Below are 17,259 nucleotides of genomic sequence, written 5' to 3'. Positions count from 1 at the left end.
GACGTCTGTGGATTTTCGAACGCGCGTTCATCAGTCGAATTTGTCCCGTCTAAATTAGGGGTTAGACACGGAAGAAAGTTTCGCGGTGGTAAATTGCGCCGGTGGCCCAGTTTCTCCAGCTTTCCCTCCCTTCTCCTTCCTTTTTACACGTGTGTGTGCAGGCACGTGTGTGTGTGTGTGTAAACGTCTATATTATATCGGATGTATCGTTGGATTAATTAAACGTGAATTTAATTAAACAACCTGCAACGGCGAAAGTCGAGCGTCGGATAAATAAAGGTTGGGTCGGGAAACATCCGAAAGAAGCACCGGCGAGAAAGAAATCCGTGGGCAGGAAAATTGATAGCGTGCCTAGAAACGAGCCTGGAAAATCGCAAACATGCTGGACCGAATCAAATACGCCATGGACCATTTGTCCCACAAAGAACACATCACCCAGCTGGCACGGCCGAACTGGAGGAGGACTCAAACGAAGAATATCAACGTTGAGGTAGGCTGCACGTTACCTTCTCTCGATCAATTACATTTTCCATCGAAATCTCGTCGAATGATTCCGTACTGAAATCTGCCCTTTATTTATCAATGCTGCAATCGAGGACCTTGCAGATAAAGGGGTGCAGCTCCATTTTTACCAAATTCGAGTAAATTAGAGGAAAGTGTTTATAAAATTATTGTTTTGATTTAACATTAAAAAGAGAACGCTTACTGAAATACATAGATTTTCGCATAATAAGTAGTGGTTATTGAGTACGTAAATTTTTATTGCAAATCTGAAGCTGCCCCTGACTTGCATCAAAGTGTACAAAGACGGGTGCTTTTTGTTAACTGTGCACACAGTAAAAAGTAACGTTATTCTTAAGGGGGTATTCTAGTCTAGACTTTTCAAAAGAATCGATTTTTCTTTTTGACATTTTCTGAAAGTGGACATTTGCAGACGTATAACTGTCGAAGGATTTTTCCGAATTCGTAAAATTGACGAAGTTATAGATGGTTACAGAAGACGACATGTAGACCGTAGTCGTAAGTATACCATTCTCGTGTAACTGGTACGAGAAACTTTAATCGCGTTTCTCTCGAAACCGTGTTTTTCTAAATGGCTGACATGATATCTCAAGTTCTAGTTGTCCGATTGTTATCGTCTGAACCAGAATTATGCCAAAATATGTATTTTTCTGATTTTTAGAGCCTCTGAAAGAGGAAAAAAAAATCGAAGAAATTCAAAGTGCCGTCATTTTGTAAATTTTCTCTATTTTTTTTCATTCTGGTTCACACCATAGTCATAGTCGTACTAATCAAGAATCCTTTTGGTTGTTTCATTTCGGATAAACAGAATGGGCGGAATCGTGTCAGCCAGCAGGACACTCTTTTTTAAAAGGACCGCAATAAATGATATATAATTCAGACAGTTTTGATTATTTTCACTTGAAATATGCAAAATACCGATTCTGAGAGATACTTTCCTTACAAAAAAATCCCTAAGAAGGACGAAAAAATGAGACTCTAGGCTAGAATACCCCCTTAAGTGGAAGTACCCTCATCCCCAGTCAATGCACATCTGAGAGCCTTATAAAAAGCATGTTTATTAGGTGAGACGTTAGTTACTCCAGATCTACATTCGTATTGTACAAAAAAGTCGCTCGTTTGTTGTCGGATTTGCATCAAACGTACACCAAACAATGTAGAATTCTTTTTAAGTATATTACACGTCATAACTAAGAAACTATCAAAAATGGAGCTGCACCAGTCCTACTGCAAGGTCCTCAATTATTTATCAGGGACGTTGTAACAGTGATAACTTCTTAACAGTCGAAGCCGTTCAACGTCCGTATACCAGCGTTAAAAGCGCGCGCGTCGAAGAGAGTGAAAGTGATGGCAAAGCCGAAACACGAGAACAAAAAATACGATCCATCGTGAGTAATTACGCATTCCTTCGAACGATCACAGATACATAATGGTCCGCCCTTAGAAAAGCACCACCGGCGTCCCCGCGAATCCATCCGAAAACACTCGCTGCCAAAACGACGAAACGCATCATGGACTTGGCGCTTCCGAAAAAGAGGTGATCTTCTTTCCAAGGGGCAACGCCTGCTAGGCGAGACTCGTGGAGAATTAACGAATTCTTCTTCGATATCAGAGTGCTGCTGGCGAACACCAAGTTTCCTACCACCGCGAAGATAAACGAGACGCTGTGGAAGGTTCAGAACTCGCGGTACCGGAAGTACCGATACTTCTGCAACGCGAAGCAACAGAGAGAAGCGAAGAAGAAGTGAGTAGAAGACGTTGTGTAAAGAGAGGAGAAAGAAACTCTCTCTCTCTCTCTCTCTCTCGAGGTGGCGAGTCGAAAGAAAGTCAAGATTTGCCGAACGAAATGGAGAGAACGAGTGACGGTGGAAGGAACGTAATCGGATTGTCCTTCGAACGTTTCCTCCCTCGTAAATGCGATCTCGCCAAGACGGATTTGGATATCGGCTGGCAGAGGCGACGTTTCTTTTCTTTTTCTTCGACTACTGGAACAAGAGACCGGTGTTTGTGTCTGCCCGTGGAGAACGGTGTGTTTCGCGAAAGTCTCGCGTACACCAATTATCCCACTTTCGCGTCGTTACGATCTTTCTCTCCACTTTGAAATTTTCGCCACTTCTTCAGGGAATTAAACGAGGGAGGGAAAAATTGGAGGTTTGGAGAGGCAAAAATTCACGGAGCCGTTGAATAGCGTTGATAGGAGGACGTTGGAATATCGTGGACGACCAGACGTACACCAGCCTGTCCTCTTCCGCGTAGATTTCGCGCGGTTCAAACACAGGGGGGGAAACGAGATATTGGCTTTCCACTTTCCCATGCCGACTTTCGCGGGTACCCAACGTTACCATTAAACTTGGTGTGCAACTCGTGAACAGTTAGCAGACACGAGTACCCTAGATGTAATTATTAATAGTGCCCAAGGGTGTCTCGAAATTCGCCAAATAGGTAGAACCGCATGCTGCTTCCTCCTCCTCCCCTTTCGTTCTCGCATTATTCCTGGTATCGAGCTGAAACTGCTCTCGTTCCTGGATATGATTAAATAAAAAGGAATTGTCCTCGTTACGCGGCTCGATAATAGCTTAAATTCGATTCTCGTTTTCAATTTGAATTTTCATCTCGGCGCAATTTCCTCGGACGTTCCCTGTTTCAGCCAGAAGATAATGGCGAAACTACACCGGGCGATCAAACCGGACGAGTGGGATCAACATGTGGAACTGCTCAACTTACTGGCCACGCCGAAAGTGCCTCCTAAGCCAAGGTTCCTCGTATGTAAGAGTTTGCGTCGGTTTAGTTTTTGTTTTTCTCTACCAAACGTAGGAGAAAGAATATGCCGGTCGAAAGGGGTAAAGTTTGAGGGTTAATTACGAATGATTACGGACCGGGGGAGCGCGCGTGAATCCTTGGACGTCTGATAGACGATGGATTCAGCGGCGTGTACCCAAGTCTGAAATGTCGATGAAACGTAACGGGGACAACGAAAGCAGAGACGAGAGAAAAACGAGCGTCCGTCGTTGCGCTCGTCATAGAGGGGGTCGGGTGGAAAAAGACTTGGTAACAAAGGTTCGTTTCAACGACGGAGAATCGATACAGGGAGAGCCGGTGAATTGCAGGGGAAGAAGAAAGAATGGCGGCCGGTGAACACGCGAAGGATCGAAGAGTTGTCGTCGCCTGTGTCGAGGGATGTTCCGGAAGGTAAAGATCCTTTCACTGTCCCGAAAACCGCTCTCATCTACAGGATCACGAAACGTCTTCAAACTCTCGCACAGCACAAGTCAACGCCGGAAACTCCTGCCCCGCGAAACCTGGGCGAGGTGAACAAAAGCGCGTTAAAAGCCGTAGGTACGCGATATTTAACCTTCCTCCTCCTCCCTTTTTCTTCGCCGCGATTTTTACTTCGCCGCGAACTTGCTCGCAGTTTAGCGGATCGAGAAATTTTACAGGAGCGACGTTGGCGAAAATCGCGCGGCAAAGCTTACCTAAGTAAGTTAACGGCGGCGAATGGGCAAGTTGAAAATTCAGTTGTGCAGATTGGTGGGTAACAGCGGCGGGAACGAACGGAATCGGAGAAGTTTTCCAGGGATTTAACCGATCTCTGGCCCCGGGAATCGCTTTAATTTCACGTCTATTTCGAGTCAGCGCGGTCTCGCGAACCGTGAAACGGCGAAGAGTAATTAAAACGATGTTTTCCGCGATTAAACGACCGAACGAGAACGCGTTGTTTCACCAGGGCAGTCGAACTGGTTCGCCGCGGCATCCTCCCTTCGGCGAACAAAAGAGGATACTCGACTAAGCAGCTGCCGGCAGAAATGTAAATTTCTCTTGGAAATTTCCTCATTAGCAGGGCAACCCGGTGATGCCTCTCGCGCGAGATAAGTTTGCGGAGCTAATTCTTTACGTTAGCCAATTACCCCGTTCCGAACTAAACGGCCCGTTTTTCCGCTGCCACGGCTGCGCCACGTCGCAACCGGGTGAATTAACTCTCCTTCAGGCCATTTGTCCGCCTTAAGTGCGAGCATTAAAACGACAGGATGCATGGTCTTTAATTTCACAGCTAGCCCTTGGACGATAAAACTGGCGAAGCCGGTTGAACGGCCTGCAGGGATGCAGACGGACCTACGTGAGGACGCGTTCACCGTGTTGCCCAGAGCTTTAAAGGCCAAGTGCTCGAGGCGGTTGAAGTCTTTAGCCAGGCCCAAGAAGAGGAGCTGAGCTTTGTCGATCTCGTTCTTCCTTGAACGAGCGATCTTTCTCTGTAACTCGTCTTTGTGCCGTACCCTTGTACATTGTCGTCTACGCAATAAAAAGACACGAAAGTTTGGTTAGTTTTACGAATTATCGGCGGTTTACGCGTGATCGATTCTGGAAAACAGCTCTCCCTTGGATGGAAAGAGGAACGACGATAGGGACTCTAACGGGGAACTCGTTATCCCCTGAAGTTGAATGGAAACGAGAGACAGAGCTGTTGCCAATCTCGGTCTCTGATTGCCATCGAGAAGTCAAAGTTCGAATGTGTGCCGGCGAATTAATATGTGCTTGACTGTTCCACCGACGAGCGTGGGAGGAACGCTGGAGAACCGTTATAATCGCACTGTTACCGGAAATTCCGTGGGCGACGCGTGCGGATCACTTAATTCTCTAGTAACTAGTTCTGTTTCGCGAACTAGTTAATAGGGTTTGAGACGTGGAATTTACAGGAGAAATCCAAATACCTTGATTACAACGTTAAAATGCGCGCTAACGAGATCGAAATAAGAGTTTACGTACCGTCCTCGTTGTTACGTTCAGCTAGAATCGCGTGGCGGTAGTTTGGCTTTTAATTTTCATCGCGGGGAAGCAAGTGTGGCCAGCGATGAAATTAAAAAGCGGTTCGCGAAGGAGTAACGGGCAAGAGTTCTCGATAGCCGCGTGTAAAAGTGGGAAAAAGAACAAAATGGTGATTCTATAGCGACAGCCGGTGTGTTTACACCGGATCGATGTCTCGCGGTACATCGGGAGCAACGATGTTCGATACGTGTCACGTACTCCGTACGAGCGTCCCACGCTTGATAGAAATTCGATAGAAAAGAGTTGGAACGTGCGGAGCTCCTCTCGTCGGCCAAGCCGCCGATCGTTTCCACTCGGTCGAACGATTTTGTAAGTAGAAGACCGGTTCTTGACCCCTTTTTCTTCTTCTCCTGTGCACGCCAGCACAGTTTCCACGGCTAAGGAAACTTTGTTCGATTTTCATGTGGAAAATCGATTACGCTAGATAAGACTTGTTTTTTCGAAACAACCGATCGAGAAGCTACGCCTTCGTTTCCTCGTGGAAAACGGATCTTCAATTTTCTTCCAGTTTAACCCTTTAACGGTCGCATTTTTCTTAACTTTTAGGCCTTTTAACTCTAGGCCTTTTGTCAAATTTATCGTTATTTACAGTGTTGGAACTTGCTTTTGTAATTATAATTGTAAATTATAAGGAAAGGATAGCGCGATATGAAATGAAAATTGGTTGAAAAAAGTGCGCTTATCGATCGTTGAGGGGTTAAATGTAGGATGCGCCAATTTTGTCCTCCTTTCAATCATTTTCTAGGCGTATAGAAATAAATTTATCATTATTTATGACGCTGTAACTTAAAGACAGCGCGATATGGAAAGAAAATAGGTTTAAAAATGTGCGCTTATCGAACGTTAAGGGGTTAAACGAAAGATGCGCCAAATGAGATCAATTTTGTCCTTTTTTCGATTACTTTCTAGGCGTATAGAAATAAATTTATCATTATTTAAGACACTGTAACTTACTTTTGTTTGGCACGAGGAAAGGATAGCGCGATATGGAAAGAAAATAGGTTTAAAAAGGTGCGCTTATCGACCGTTTAGGGGTTAAATGAAAGATGCGCCAATTTTGTCTTTCTTTCAATCATTTTCTAGGCGTATAGAAATAAATTTCGTATTATTTAAGACGCTGTAACTTACTTTTGTTTGGCACGAGGAAAGGATAGCACGATATGGAAAGAAAATAGGTTTAAAAAGGTGCACTTATCGACCGTTTAGGGGTTAAATGAAAATTGATTCGGCGAGATGGAACGGAAGGAGAGAAATCACTCGTAATATATCACGAAAGGACGAAGATAAATGATTTGGTGGTACACGTCTATTAAGCAGTATCAATATGCCTTCGATTTTACCGAGAATCGACGCCAATTTGAGGGAGAAGAGAGCAACGAGGTTGATCGAGAACGGTATCGTATCCCCTGTAGTCGATCGTCCTGCGATCGTATCTACTTCCGCCTCATTCTCCTCGTCGATTCGATTGGAAGCACCGTAGGGGACAAGCCGGGAATTCAGAGCAAAGTGGAACCACTGAATCCTAACAAACCTCCATTCAGACCTGGAATATTCTCTACCGTCCACGTCCGCGTGCCTGTTTCCTTACCGTAATCCTTATTCCTTCGCTACCTTCGCTCACGAGACCCTCGGTCGTCATCCATATTTCATTACCCGCGCCTTGAAAATAACGAGGAAATACTAATAAACAGAGGTCTCCGGCTAACATTGTCCAAGATGTCCACGCAAGTTTCTTCCTCGGAAAAACAGTAACGTGAAGAGCATTTTCTGAGGCTTGAAAATAACGAGAAAATACTAATAAACGGAGATCTCTGGCAAACGTTGTCCAAGATGTCCACACAAGTTTCTTCCACAGAAAAAAAAAAAGGAACGCGAGGAGCAATTTCTGGAGAAGTAATAGCATGCACGTGTATGCATGGGAAAACACAAGAAGACGAGAGAGATATGTACATCCGAACTGCAGGATCCTCCTCTCTCGGATTCATCGTTCATCCTTTACTTTCGACTGGATCGAATGCATTCAAGCTGTAACGTATTCCCGATACGTTTCGTTCGAGCAGACATTATAGATTCGTCGCAATACCGCTCTCGCTCGTGTTTCCTCCCGTCGCAAATTCTCCCGAGCGAAAACATTTAAAGTGTCGCGTCTTCTTCGTCGTGGTAGCGTCGTTAGCGTCGAGACGTCGAAAAACCGTGTAACCTAGATTGTCGTCGCTAGGGGTAAGCGAAACAGAGAGAGGGAGAGAAAACAAGGTCTATCGACGTCGTATTTCCGGATCTATAGACGGTAACGTGAACTAAAAATACGGGGACAAATATTGCGAGGGTACAATGGGTCGCGTGGAACGCAAATCAACGCTGGCAGCGCGAATTCGCGAGGCAGTAGAGAAAAAAGCGGCTGTTAGCGTAGCTGTAATTGAAGAGGTAGTTGCGATAGAGGGGATAGAACCCTTTCCAAATACACCCACCACCGCGTGACGAATGGAATGTAAATCCAAAAGGGTCGAGGACGAGTGGAATCCTCTTACGATTCCGTCCACGTTCGGACACTCTTCTGCCTGGCTGTCAGAGCAGACCAGTCTCTTCTCTCTCTTCCACCCTGGCTACTCGTTCTCGGTTGTCCTCTCTTTCGTCGTGTCGTTGTGTCAGCGCGCGGCAGAATTTCAACCTCGACATCGGTGGAAGATTAAAGGGTTTAGCCGTTGAGAACGATTGTTAACCGAATTATTAAGTAAGAAGGTAACGTTCGAGGCACGCCGGGAAAGCAGAGAGCTCTCGTTCGAATCGGCGTCACGAAAAGGGCGGTGAATCGGTGAAAATTCGAGGGTAAACGGTGAAATGAAATTATCTAACCTAGGGGGCGGCAAACTTTTCTTCTGAAGGGACAGATACCAAATATTTTTTGGCTCACGTCACCGAACACTTACTCGACGACAGTCAAACGGCGTGTCTTACTAGTTGGACTTCGCGGGAGCATTGCTGTTAAAAAACCGCACTTAAGGATTCAAAACAAGAAAAAGTGGATGCAGTGGGCAAAAACACGTAAAGATTGGAGTACTAACGATTGGGAAAAAGTGCTGCGGAGTGACGAGTCGAAATTTGAAATTTTTGGCACAAAACGACGAGTTTATGTGCGAAGAAGGGCGAGTGAAAAATTGCTAACGGATTGTATTGTTTCAACAGTGGAGCATGGAGGTCAATCTGTAACGGGGTGGGGTTGATTCGGCACAAACCTACCTGGTGATTTGGTAGAAATTCAAAACATATCGAGGAAAAAACAGTATTTGAACATTCGTCGCGATCATGCAGTGCCGTCTGGAAAAAGATTAATGGGACAAAACTTTATACTTATACAGGATAACGGTCCTAAACACACTGTGAAAATTTGTAAATACTTTTTAAAGGACTTAGAAAACAGTAACGAATTACAGATGATGACACGGCCCCCACAATCGACCGATCTCAACCCGATTGAGAAAGGGTAAGGAGAACGTGCCCAAAATCAAAGAAAGATATATGGAAGAAGTTAGAATACGCTTGGAAAGAAATTACTCGAGAAATATTAAAAAGATTAACCAAAAGAATACCACTGTTAGTTCAAGCGCTCATAGCCGCACGAGGCGGATATATCGACGGAAAGAGGATATAGGATTAGTTATACACCTTTCGTAAGATTTTTAACATATAATTTGTAGGACATATTTTTGACATTATATACATACAATAAACACCAATTTTATTTCATAATATAGGTCACTTCCTTCTATAAAATTTCCTGCAACTCAATTTGTCCTACTGTCCGGTGACTTATGGACGGTAGTGTACAGTGACCGAAAAAAGTATTCATACACCCTATAAAATGGAATAACTTTTTTAAAATTGGGCCAAACGACCCAAATTTTTTTTTAGAAGTTAGGATTAGTTTACTACATGACGTGTGCAAAAAATTTGGAAAAAATTGCGAAGAAAATAGCGAAGGTCGTTTTTTGCACCTTTTTTATCTGAACTCGTAATGAAAATTTTAAAAAATACGTTTTGTAGATCTATGTGAATTATACACACGCTGAAAATTTCATCGAAATCGGTTAACGTTGCTGTGAGCTACAAACGGTTAAAGATTGTGAAAATCGCACTATTTCACTAATAAATCTGAACATTCTTACATCTTTCGATGCCTGTCGCTTGTTTCTCCATCCATCGATTTCGATGAAATTTTCAGCGTATGTATAATTCACATAGATCTACAAAACGTATTTTTTAAATTTTCATTACGAGCTGAGATAAAAAAGTTGTAAAAACGACCTCCGCTACTTTCTTCGCAATTTTTTCCAAATTTTTTCTACACGTCATCTAGTAAACTAATCTTTCTAACTTCTCAAAAAAACTCAAGTCGTTTGGCCCAATTTTAAAAAACTTATTCCATTTTATAGGGTGTACGAATACTTTTTTCGGTCACTGTATGTATGTATGCAAGTAGTTAACTACAAATGAAAACTTTTTGACAAATCCTTTATTTGTAATACACATTTATTAACGAGAAATATGAAACTTTCTTTCTTTCTGGATAATATTTCATTTAACTGTACATAACTCGCGGGCCATAAAAGATGGCGAGCCGCAGTTTGCCGACCCCTGTTCTAACCGAACGAGGAAAGGACTTACGTTGAATATACACTACCGGCCAAAAGTTTGGAATCACCTCCCAATTTTCATCAGTACTGAATCTGCTACTAATTTTTCATAGACTTGATATTGATATTACGGAGATAAATAGCAATTTGTCTCATATCGATTGATTCGAAAATTCGTTAAAAAATTCTTAAAGCTGCCGACCTTTTTCTGCGAATTTTCGTGTAACTTGCAATGCACAGTGATTCCAAACTTTTGGCCGGTAGTGTAAGTCATCGAAACGGTTTAATTAACGTTAATTGTTAATGCCCGTGGTTGTGGCGATGAACTTTCGAGCTTTGTGGATGTTTGCACGACGTTGTGCCGTCTAGATACTGGTTCGAAGGACCACCCAAATGATTGGGACTTGTGAAAACTGATCTATGGTATCGCGTGATGTGAGCTGGTTGCTCCTTGGTTCTCCTTGTTCGTGGTGGTTCAACGACTACTCGACTACTCACTCTCCGACGTCGCGCCTCGGACGTCCGTGAGAGGGACTTTTGTTGGGACACGCTGATTGGTTAATGGTTAACGATTGCATTTGCCAATCAGCGTGTCTAATATCGTCTTTACCGCCCTTCCAGTGCGCCCTTAGCGCGCTGTCACCTTGGAAGGGCGGGTGACGGTCGCGAGGGGTGGGCGGAAGGTCCCAAAAATCTGGAATTTCCTCCGGGTGACTAATCGGCAAGCGGACCGTTACATACAGATGTGCCGTTTATGGTATGTTCGTAGGCTATTGAGCGCGAGGGACACAAATGACTAAAAATCTAGCAAAGCAATTCTAGTGACCCTCGCAGGATGTTATTAGACCCGTGCAAGCAATAAACGAAAATCCTCGACTCAAAAATAACCGTTCCTATGTTCGTAGGCTATTGAGCGCGAGGGACACAAATTACTAAAAATCTAGCAAAGCAATTCTAGTGACCCTCGCAGGATGTTATTAGACCCGTGCAAGCAATAAACGAAAATCCTCAACTCAAAAATAATCGTTCTCGGTCGATCGTGCCATAAACAGTTTCTACAGAAAAGCTAACATTAATTGATAAACTAATAGGACGTTAATCGGTTGAATACAGTTTCTAAATTGTGCATAAGTGTTCAGCAACGAAACGCACAATATCCCGGAAAAACGCAATTTCGCCGTGGCACTCGAGTTTCCCGGCTTTGTTCCTTTTCTCAATTAATTCGAAAAGCGCACGCTGCTCCCGTTATTGTCGAAACTACACGACCTAGCAATTTACGCGTTAACGTGTATATACGGATGTGTATAGATGTATGTATTTATATGTAGTAACGACGGGGCTACACGTCATCCTATGTAAGTTACCTATTTACGACGGCATGTTTCTGCAAGCTACGCCGTTTTAAATCGTATCCAAGCGAAACATTCGCCGAGTGAGGTCGGGGTTCGGCTTTATTGGATATTGGAAAACGTCCCCGTCTCGCCGGGCTCACGTTGTAAAGGTCGGTCCTTGGAGATCAAACGGGATCCTGCGGCCGCCTACGATCATTGTTCAGACCTGCGGCTGTTCCAGGTCAATCCACGGGTCCCGTGGAAAAGCTGGCTTTACGAGATCTCACCCCTACCGATCATGGACGGACGACACGCTGGCTACCGTAAATTTTCAAACTTCCTTCCTACATTATGTATGACACTTCCACTGCTGTTCCCAAGCTGGACAACCTGCAAGGACGATCTCTGACCTTTATTGTCCTGCCACATGCCGATATATCGAGCGATTGAAAAGGTGAAGGAAATTAATCGAGACGACTTTAGAATATCGAACGTTTCAGAGAGTATATAGTTTAGAGATGCTGGATTGTGAGAATAATTGTGAGTGTGTGGACTGGAAAGATAGAGTGAATGTTTAGTTGAGGTGCGAATGATGAGTTTTTGGGACGAAGTCGAGAGGGTATTGGATGAACGAGGAGTGCGTGATCGCTGAAAATTTTTCTGGATGTGACTGGATGCGTTTTGAGAATGTCTACGAAGAGTAAAAGAGTTCGAGAAGAACGAGAATTGTAGAGTTATAGAGTTAAAGTGTTAGAGAATATTTATAGAGACCGTGACGGACTAAGCGCGAGCACGTCGATGTTGTTAATCCCGTGGATTTAACACTATTCAGGGGCTCAAGTGTGCCGTTTAGGTGAGGGATTTAATATGCCAAAAGACGCGATTTACAGAATTTTTAATATCGAAGCGGAAATTTTGCTGGTTGTACAGAGAATGATCTTAAATGGAAATCGGTTTAAGCTGATTCATTCGGGTGAGTAAAACGCGGGGGGATTAGTCAAAAATAAGGTGTCCAATGCTTGAAATTAGGTGAACCATCGTAGTAGACTGGAAAGATAGAGGTTTCGAAAGGAACAGCTAAATGAACGGGGAATACTTGAGCTCGTGCGAATGACGAGTGTTTGGGACGAAATCGCGAGAATATCGGATGAACGAAGAGTGCGTGTGCGCCGAAAATGTCAGTAGGTGTAACTGAATGCATTTTAAGAATGCCCACGAAGAATGGAAGAGCTAGAGATCTATGAACAGAGAGCACGAGCGAACGAAAGAATAAAACAGGGCGAACGAGACGCGCGCGGGTCGTTGAGAATCAGAGTATTACAAAGCGAGAATTTTAGAGTTACAGAGTTCAAGTGTCGCAGAATATTTATAGAGAAATTACAAAGTTCCAGTCACACAGAATAATTTTAGTTGTTAATAATCGCGAACGATGCCTGTCTGCAATCGAACATTTCCAGAATGGTGGCAGGATATGGTAACGGTGACTGGAAACGTAACTTTAATAAAGGACCAGTGATAAACTTGCCCGGGGCCGCTCATAACGTAGAAGAGAGCCCTTTCTCCAGCTGGCGTGCAAGTAAATTGCCAAAAGTTACTCGATCTACCGGCGTATAACTCTGATCTATGCGGTACAAGCTTTTATCGTCGACGATGCAACTATTTTCCTTAGGTAGAGAATCGCAGGCAGCAGTCGAAGAAGAGAGAAAATGTACACGGGTTCGTTCGAAACGAGGCGTACAGAATTATCCCGGCGAAAAGGAAAAAGTGACGGTCGACTTTTCTTTACGGACACCACCCCCGCCTCCGGGAGAGAAACTTCACCGTTCCTTCTCGGATCATTTCTTTGATTAACGCAACAGATCGCTCCTGGTGTTCCGTGGAAACTTGAGCTGAGCACCGTATCGACGAAGTGGAGAGAACTTCTTCGGACCGCGTCGCCGACTAATGCAATTGCGCGAACGTGTTTGCATTCTCGGACCCCGTTAAGATCAAAAGAAGCAATTGCTGAAATGGAGGTTCACGGGGAACTCGAGTCGAGTGGCTCGCAGTGTCCTTTCTTCGTTTACGAGAATTCGATTTCAATCTTCTTCTTTTTTCCCGCTTCGAAAAAAAAAACAGTTCTACTCGCGGGAACATTGAAATCCAATTGCTCTCGCGTTGACCAAATTTCTCGACGACGAGGAATTCCGATCTTTCACTGTTGCGGTACAAAATATTACAATGTATATTTCGCGTCACTCTCTCCCGATAAACTAACGTCCGGAGAGTTCCACTAAAGTCGAGTGTGTTATAATTGTTGTGTGCGCTTCGAAAGCTGAATGAGTTCTTGTTTTGGAGCGTCTATGTTCGCTCTTTTATTAACTAGGCTTTTTTTTGCGTGGGGAAAATCCTCATGGACACACCGCCCCGCGAGGAGGGGGCGGAGTAGTGCCGAACTCGTACCGGCTAAAACCCCCACGGTGGTCCTTCCTCGGCGTTGCAGGGTGGGCCCGGGATCTCGAAACGAACGCTGCCGGACCCACCCCACGCCTGGCCCCTCCCTCAAGATGTTCGCGGAGGGAGGGGCGCCACCTCGGAGGGGGTCAACTAGACCCCCTCACCACTGCCAAGGCGTCGGCGGGACCGCACAAGCGACGCCCTCACCGCGGGCCGCGTGCAATGGGGCTGCCGGATCCCCCGCCCGACAGCCCTGCGGTCCCGGCAACCCACATAAATACTTGGGGGGGAGGGGCCTCCCCGTAAGGGTCGCCACCACCGGGACCCGGCGAGAGGATGTGACTCCTCCCCCGGACCCGTGCACTCAGGCACCTCGGGGTCGTGATTCCCGTACCGCAGCCCACCGGAAGATCGAAGAGAAGAGGATATTTTATTAACTAGGTGTGTGTTGTGATTGGTGGTGTGAAGCTGTCGTACGTGGTGGAAGTGTGTGATGATTGATTTTTTCGGGATGCTTGATGGGTGTCTGTCTGATGGTATGGAAGAGGGGAAATTGTTGTTAGAATTAGCTGTGTAGGATTACTGGTGTCGAGGGTCTGGTTTATTGTCTTGGCGCACGTGGTGTTCAGGTGTGCGCGTCTTCGAGATCTTTAGAGTAGTAAAGCAATTGACAGGCCAAGCCGGCTAAGACTTCTCTTTACAAATACTGTTTCCTACGGAAAAAGGCCGGTGTATTGTTCGGTCGTCGGTAAAAATTGTGGAAGGTAACGGGACACTCGTCAAACGATATTCCAGATTTTTGTTTCGACGCGAGCTTTAATACCACGTCGCGGCTACTCGATTTGACATACGCCCAATTCAAATATTAACGTAATCAATATCCGTGTAATCGGTTGCCAGGTATCGTTACCAACGGCCCTAGGCTGCGCTCGATAGGACCGTGAAACAATCAGCTGATGACTCTTACACTTTCCCGTCTGTTTAATTTCAAGTATCGGCAGCTCAATTAATGGCGCATCAACGAGCAACGTTCCGTGGAGAAATCGATAATTCCGTAACCGGGCAGAAAGAGAAATATTCCAAGATATTAACGCGACGATTAACTTTTATCCGTTTCGATTAACGATTAATCGGCGTGTGCGAAAGAGGGAGGGGAAAAATGGAGAGAAGAAACGAACAGGAGTTAAAAGTGAAGGATGCGGTAGAGAGGCAGACGATATCCTCGTCGAGTTGGAAGTTGCACGGAACGAGTCTCCGGTTTCCGGGGAGAGCATGTGGGTCAAAAGCTGGGAGGGCTTAATTGAAGAAAACCTTAACGCGATGCTGTAGGTAAAGAGGAGAGACGCAATTTCATGCGCCTGATGAACTTTTTTCCGTATCGAGCGTTTCTCTATTCCGACAGAAGCCATCCTCCTCCTCCTCTACGCCTGATGAACTTTTTTCCGTATCGAGCGTTTCTCTATTCCGACAGAAGCCATCCTCCTCCTCTCGCATCTGTCTCCTATCTTTCCTGTCATGTACACGTCTTACGTGTAATAACTCCTTTGTTACGTCTTCGTGGCTGTACCAAGCAGCCGAGTATCTGGCAAATTAGCTATCCAATGCGGACCAGCTTTTTATCCCTCTAATATCCCTTCTACGCGATTATGCGATCCTATCTTCCCTCGCAGCCTTATTCCACCGTCATTTTCTTGCCAACTTATGACAGGAACGTCTCGCGGGGAACTTTTGCCGTCAGAAAACGTTCCGTACAGTTTTTCCGTGTCTCTATCGAGTACAACTTCCTTCCGACGTTTTTGCTTCTCGGTCCCACTTCGCCGCTGTTTGCCCTTCGTACCGTAATTTTCTTTCTTCCATTCTTTCCGTACTCGTCGCTCAAGTTTGTGGTTCGCGAGAGACACGCGCAGAGAAACGGGGAAAGCTTCTGGTACGTCTTCGCGAGAGTATTGGAACACAGGATGAATAAACGTGTGGGAGACCTGCTAATTTCAGATCTGCGTTTCAGTTAACACTGTTGAACAGCCGTGGTATTGAGTCAAACGATTATTTGCGGAATATAGAGTTTAACCCTTTGACTGTGGCGCACTGTCGCATAGAAACATCAATATAGAAGCGATATTCGCATGGCAGTCGCTGCTACTGGATGTCGCACATCGTTACGCTCGTTGACCAAAATAAACTAACGAAATAAGGTGTTTATTGGAAATGGGTAATGGAAATGAAACAGTCTTTGTGAACTTTTAGTATTCTATTTATTATCGGACTCGGAGGAAGCGTCTTTACTCTTTCGAATGCTCTAACGAACTGTCTCTGGACACCCAAAAAAGGGAAGTTGGGGTCCGCTTGTACCTAGGAACTGTTTACTCTATTGTATCGCAGTGTGCAGTGCTTGACTCGAAGGCGAACACCCGACACATCCGGTGGAAGTCTTCGTGTCTTTGTCTAAAAGAACGCGGAGACATTTTTGTCCTCGCTTGACTATATCTACAGGGTGTTGTTAGAAATAATCCAACAGTGTTAGAGTGAGAAAAGTGTAGAGAGCGTGTATTTGCGCCTTTCGTAGTCAAAGGGTTAATGTTGAAATATATGTAAGGCGCTGTGCGACGCGCCTAGACAACGGCCGCAGGACCCGAGCCGCAGGGGGTCCTAGACAAGGGTGAGCGCAGGCTGCACCCCGACCCCACGGCTCGCAGGGTCCTAACGGCCGAAGAACCATACAAAAACGGGAAAAGGGGCAGCGGCCCACACAATATCGCACACAGTCATCGGCGAGCGAACCGACGTTATTTTAAAATCAGTTATTTTAAGCCCTGTAATTCCTTAGTCTTACATATATTAAACATTGTACGTACAAATAGTGAAATTTTGTCGTCACGGTTCGAACTAATTTTAGCAGTCTTGCGATGAGTTGTTTTCAAGCTTCCTCCTGGATTTCTCTGCAAATGTGTTCACAGATATTTTTAACACGTTGGACAGTGTTTTTGAATACTTCTGGTATCGATCCTCGTTATAAATATTTCAGTTTTTCTCTTGTTAATTCTGATGAAATAGCAGCTGTATGTATAAATAATGGAAATTATTCCGACGAGTGACCTGTTTCCATTCTTTTTTCAATAAAACTTTGATTGCACCCAAAAGTCGGTGTTAGGGATTGGGTTTATGACATGGACGCCTGTTTACGCTATTTTTGAATGCGCCCCTTTTTTCTTCGCGTTAATTAATTTTTCTTTCAAATTGGCCACGAAGCCCAGGAAGCGTTTTATATAAATTTTCTGCGAGCCATATACCTTCCCGGTGCCCACTCGTGAACACTCAATAGACATAGACATGTCGTAAAACCTTTCGCGTCTGCCTGACCGCCCAAAGTCCCGTTACGAGCGGGCTACCCTTGGGCCTCACTCCCCGGCCATCGCGACATACCACCACCCTGCCAACTTGAAAATTCCAGAGTGGGCGGCATGCTCGCGGGCCAGAGAGGACCGTCCAAGGGGGTAGACCCGTTCCCATTGGCGGAGACC

At 45.0% G+C, this 17,259-nt stretch overlaps 1 protein-coding gene across 1 annotated transcript; it reads left to right on the top strand.

Annotated features, from left to right (window-relative positions):
• Window positions 1-379: 379 nt before the first annotated feature.
• LOC108577739 lies at window positions 380-4,728 on the top strand. The gene is made up of 7 exons (XM_017940931.1): window positions 380-490; window positions 1,807-1,910; window positions 1,967-2,059; window positions 2,135-2,266; window positions 3,170-3,284; window positions 3,630-3,858; window positions 4,571-4,728. The coding sequence occupies exons 1-7, from the start codon at window positions 380-382 to the stop codon at window positions 4,726-4,728; spliced, it is 942 nt and encodes a 313-aa protein (XP_017796420.1).
• The last annotated feature ends 12,531 nt before the right edge of the window (window positions 4,729-17,259 follow it).

This window comes from Habropoda laboriosa, unplaced genomic scaffold (assembly GCF_001263275.1).
Source record: "Habropoda laboriosa isolate 0110345459 unplaced genomic scaffold, ASM126327v1 scaffold816, whole genome shotgun sequence".
In the NCBI taxonomy this organism is placed as follows: Eukaryota; Metazoa; Arthropoda; class Insecta; order Hymenoptera; family Apidae; genus Habropoda; species Habropoda laboriosa.
Note: the sequence above shows the minus strand (reverse complement) of the source record. Positions and strands in the feature narration are given on the sequence as shown.

Bases quoted from the DNA above. Each gene is read 5' to 3' on its own strand.
- LOC108577739 (XM_017940931.1), top strand. From the start codon at position 380: ATGCTGGACCGAATCAAATACGCCATGGACCATTTGTCCCACAAAGAA. The intron at 491-1,806 runs GTAGGCTGCACG...ACTTCTTAACAG, and splicing joins CGAAGAATATCAACGTTGAG to TCGAAGCCGTTCAACGTCCG. The intron at 3,859-4,570 runs GTACGCGATATT...TTAATTTCACAG, and splicing joins AAGCGCGTTAAAAGCCGTAG to CTAGCCCTTGGACGATAAAA.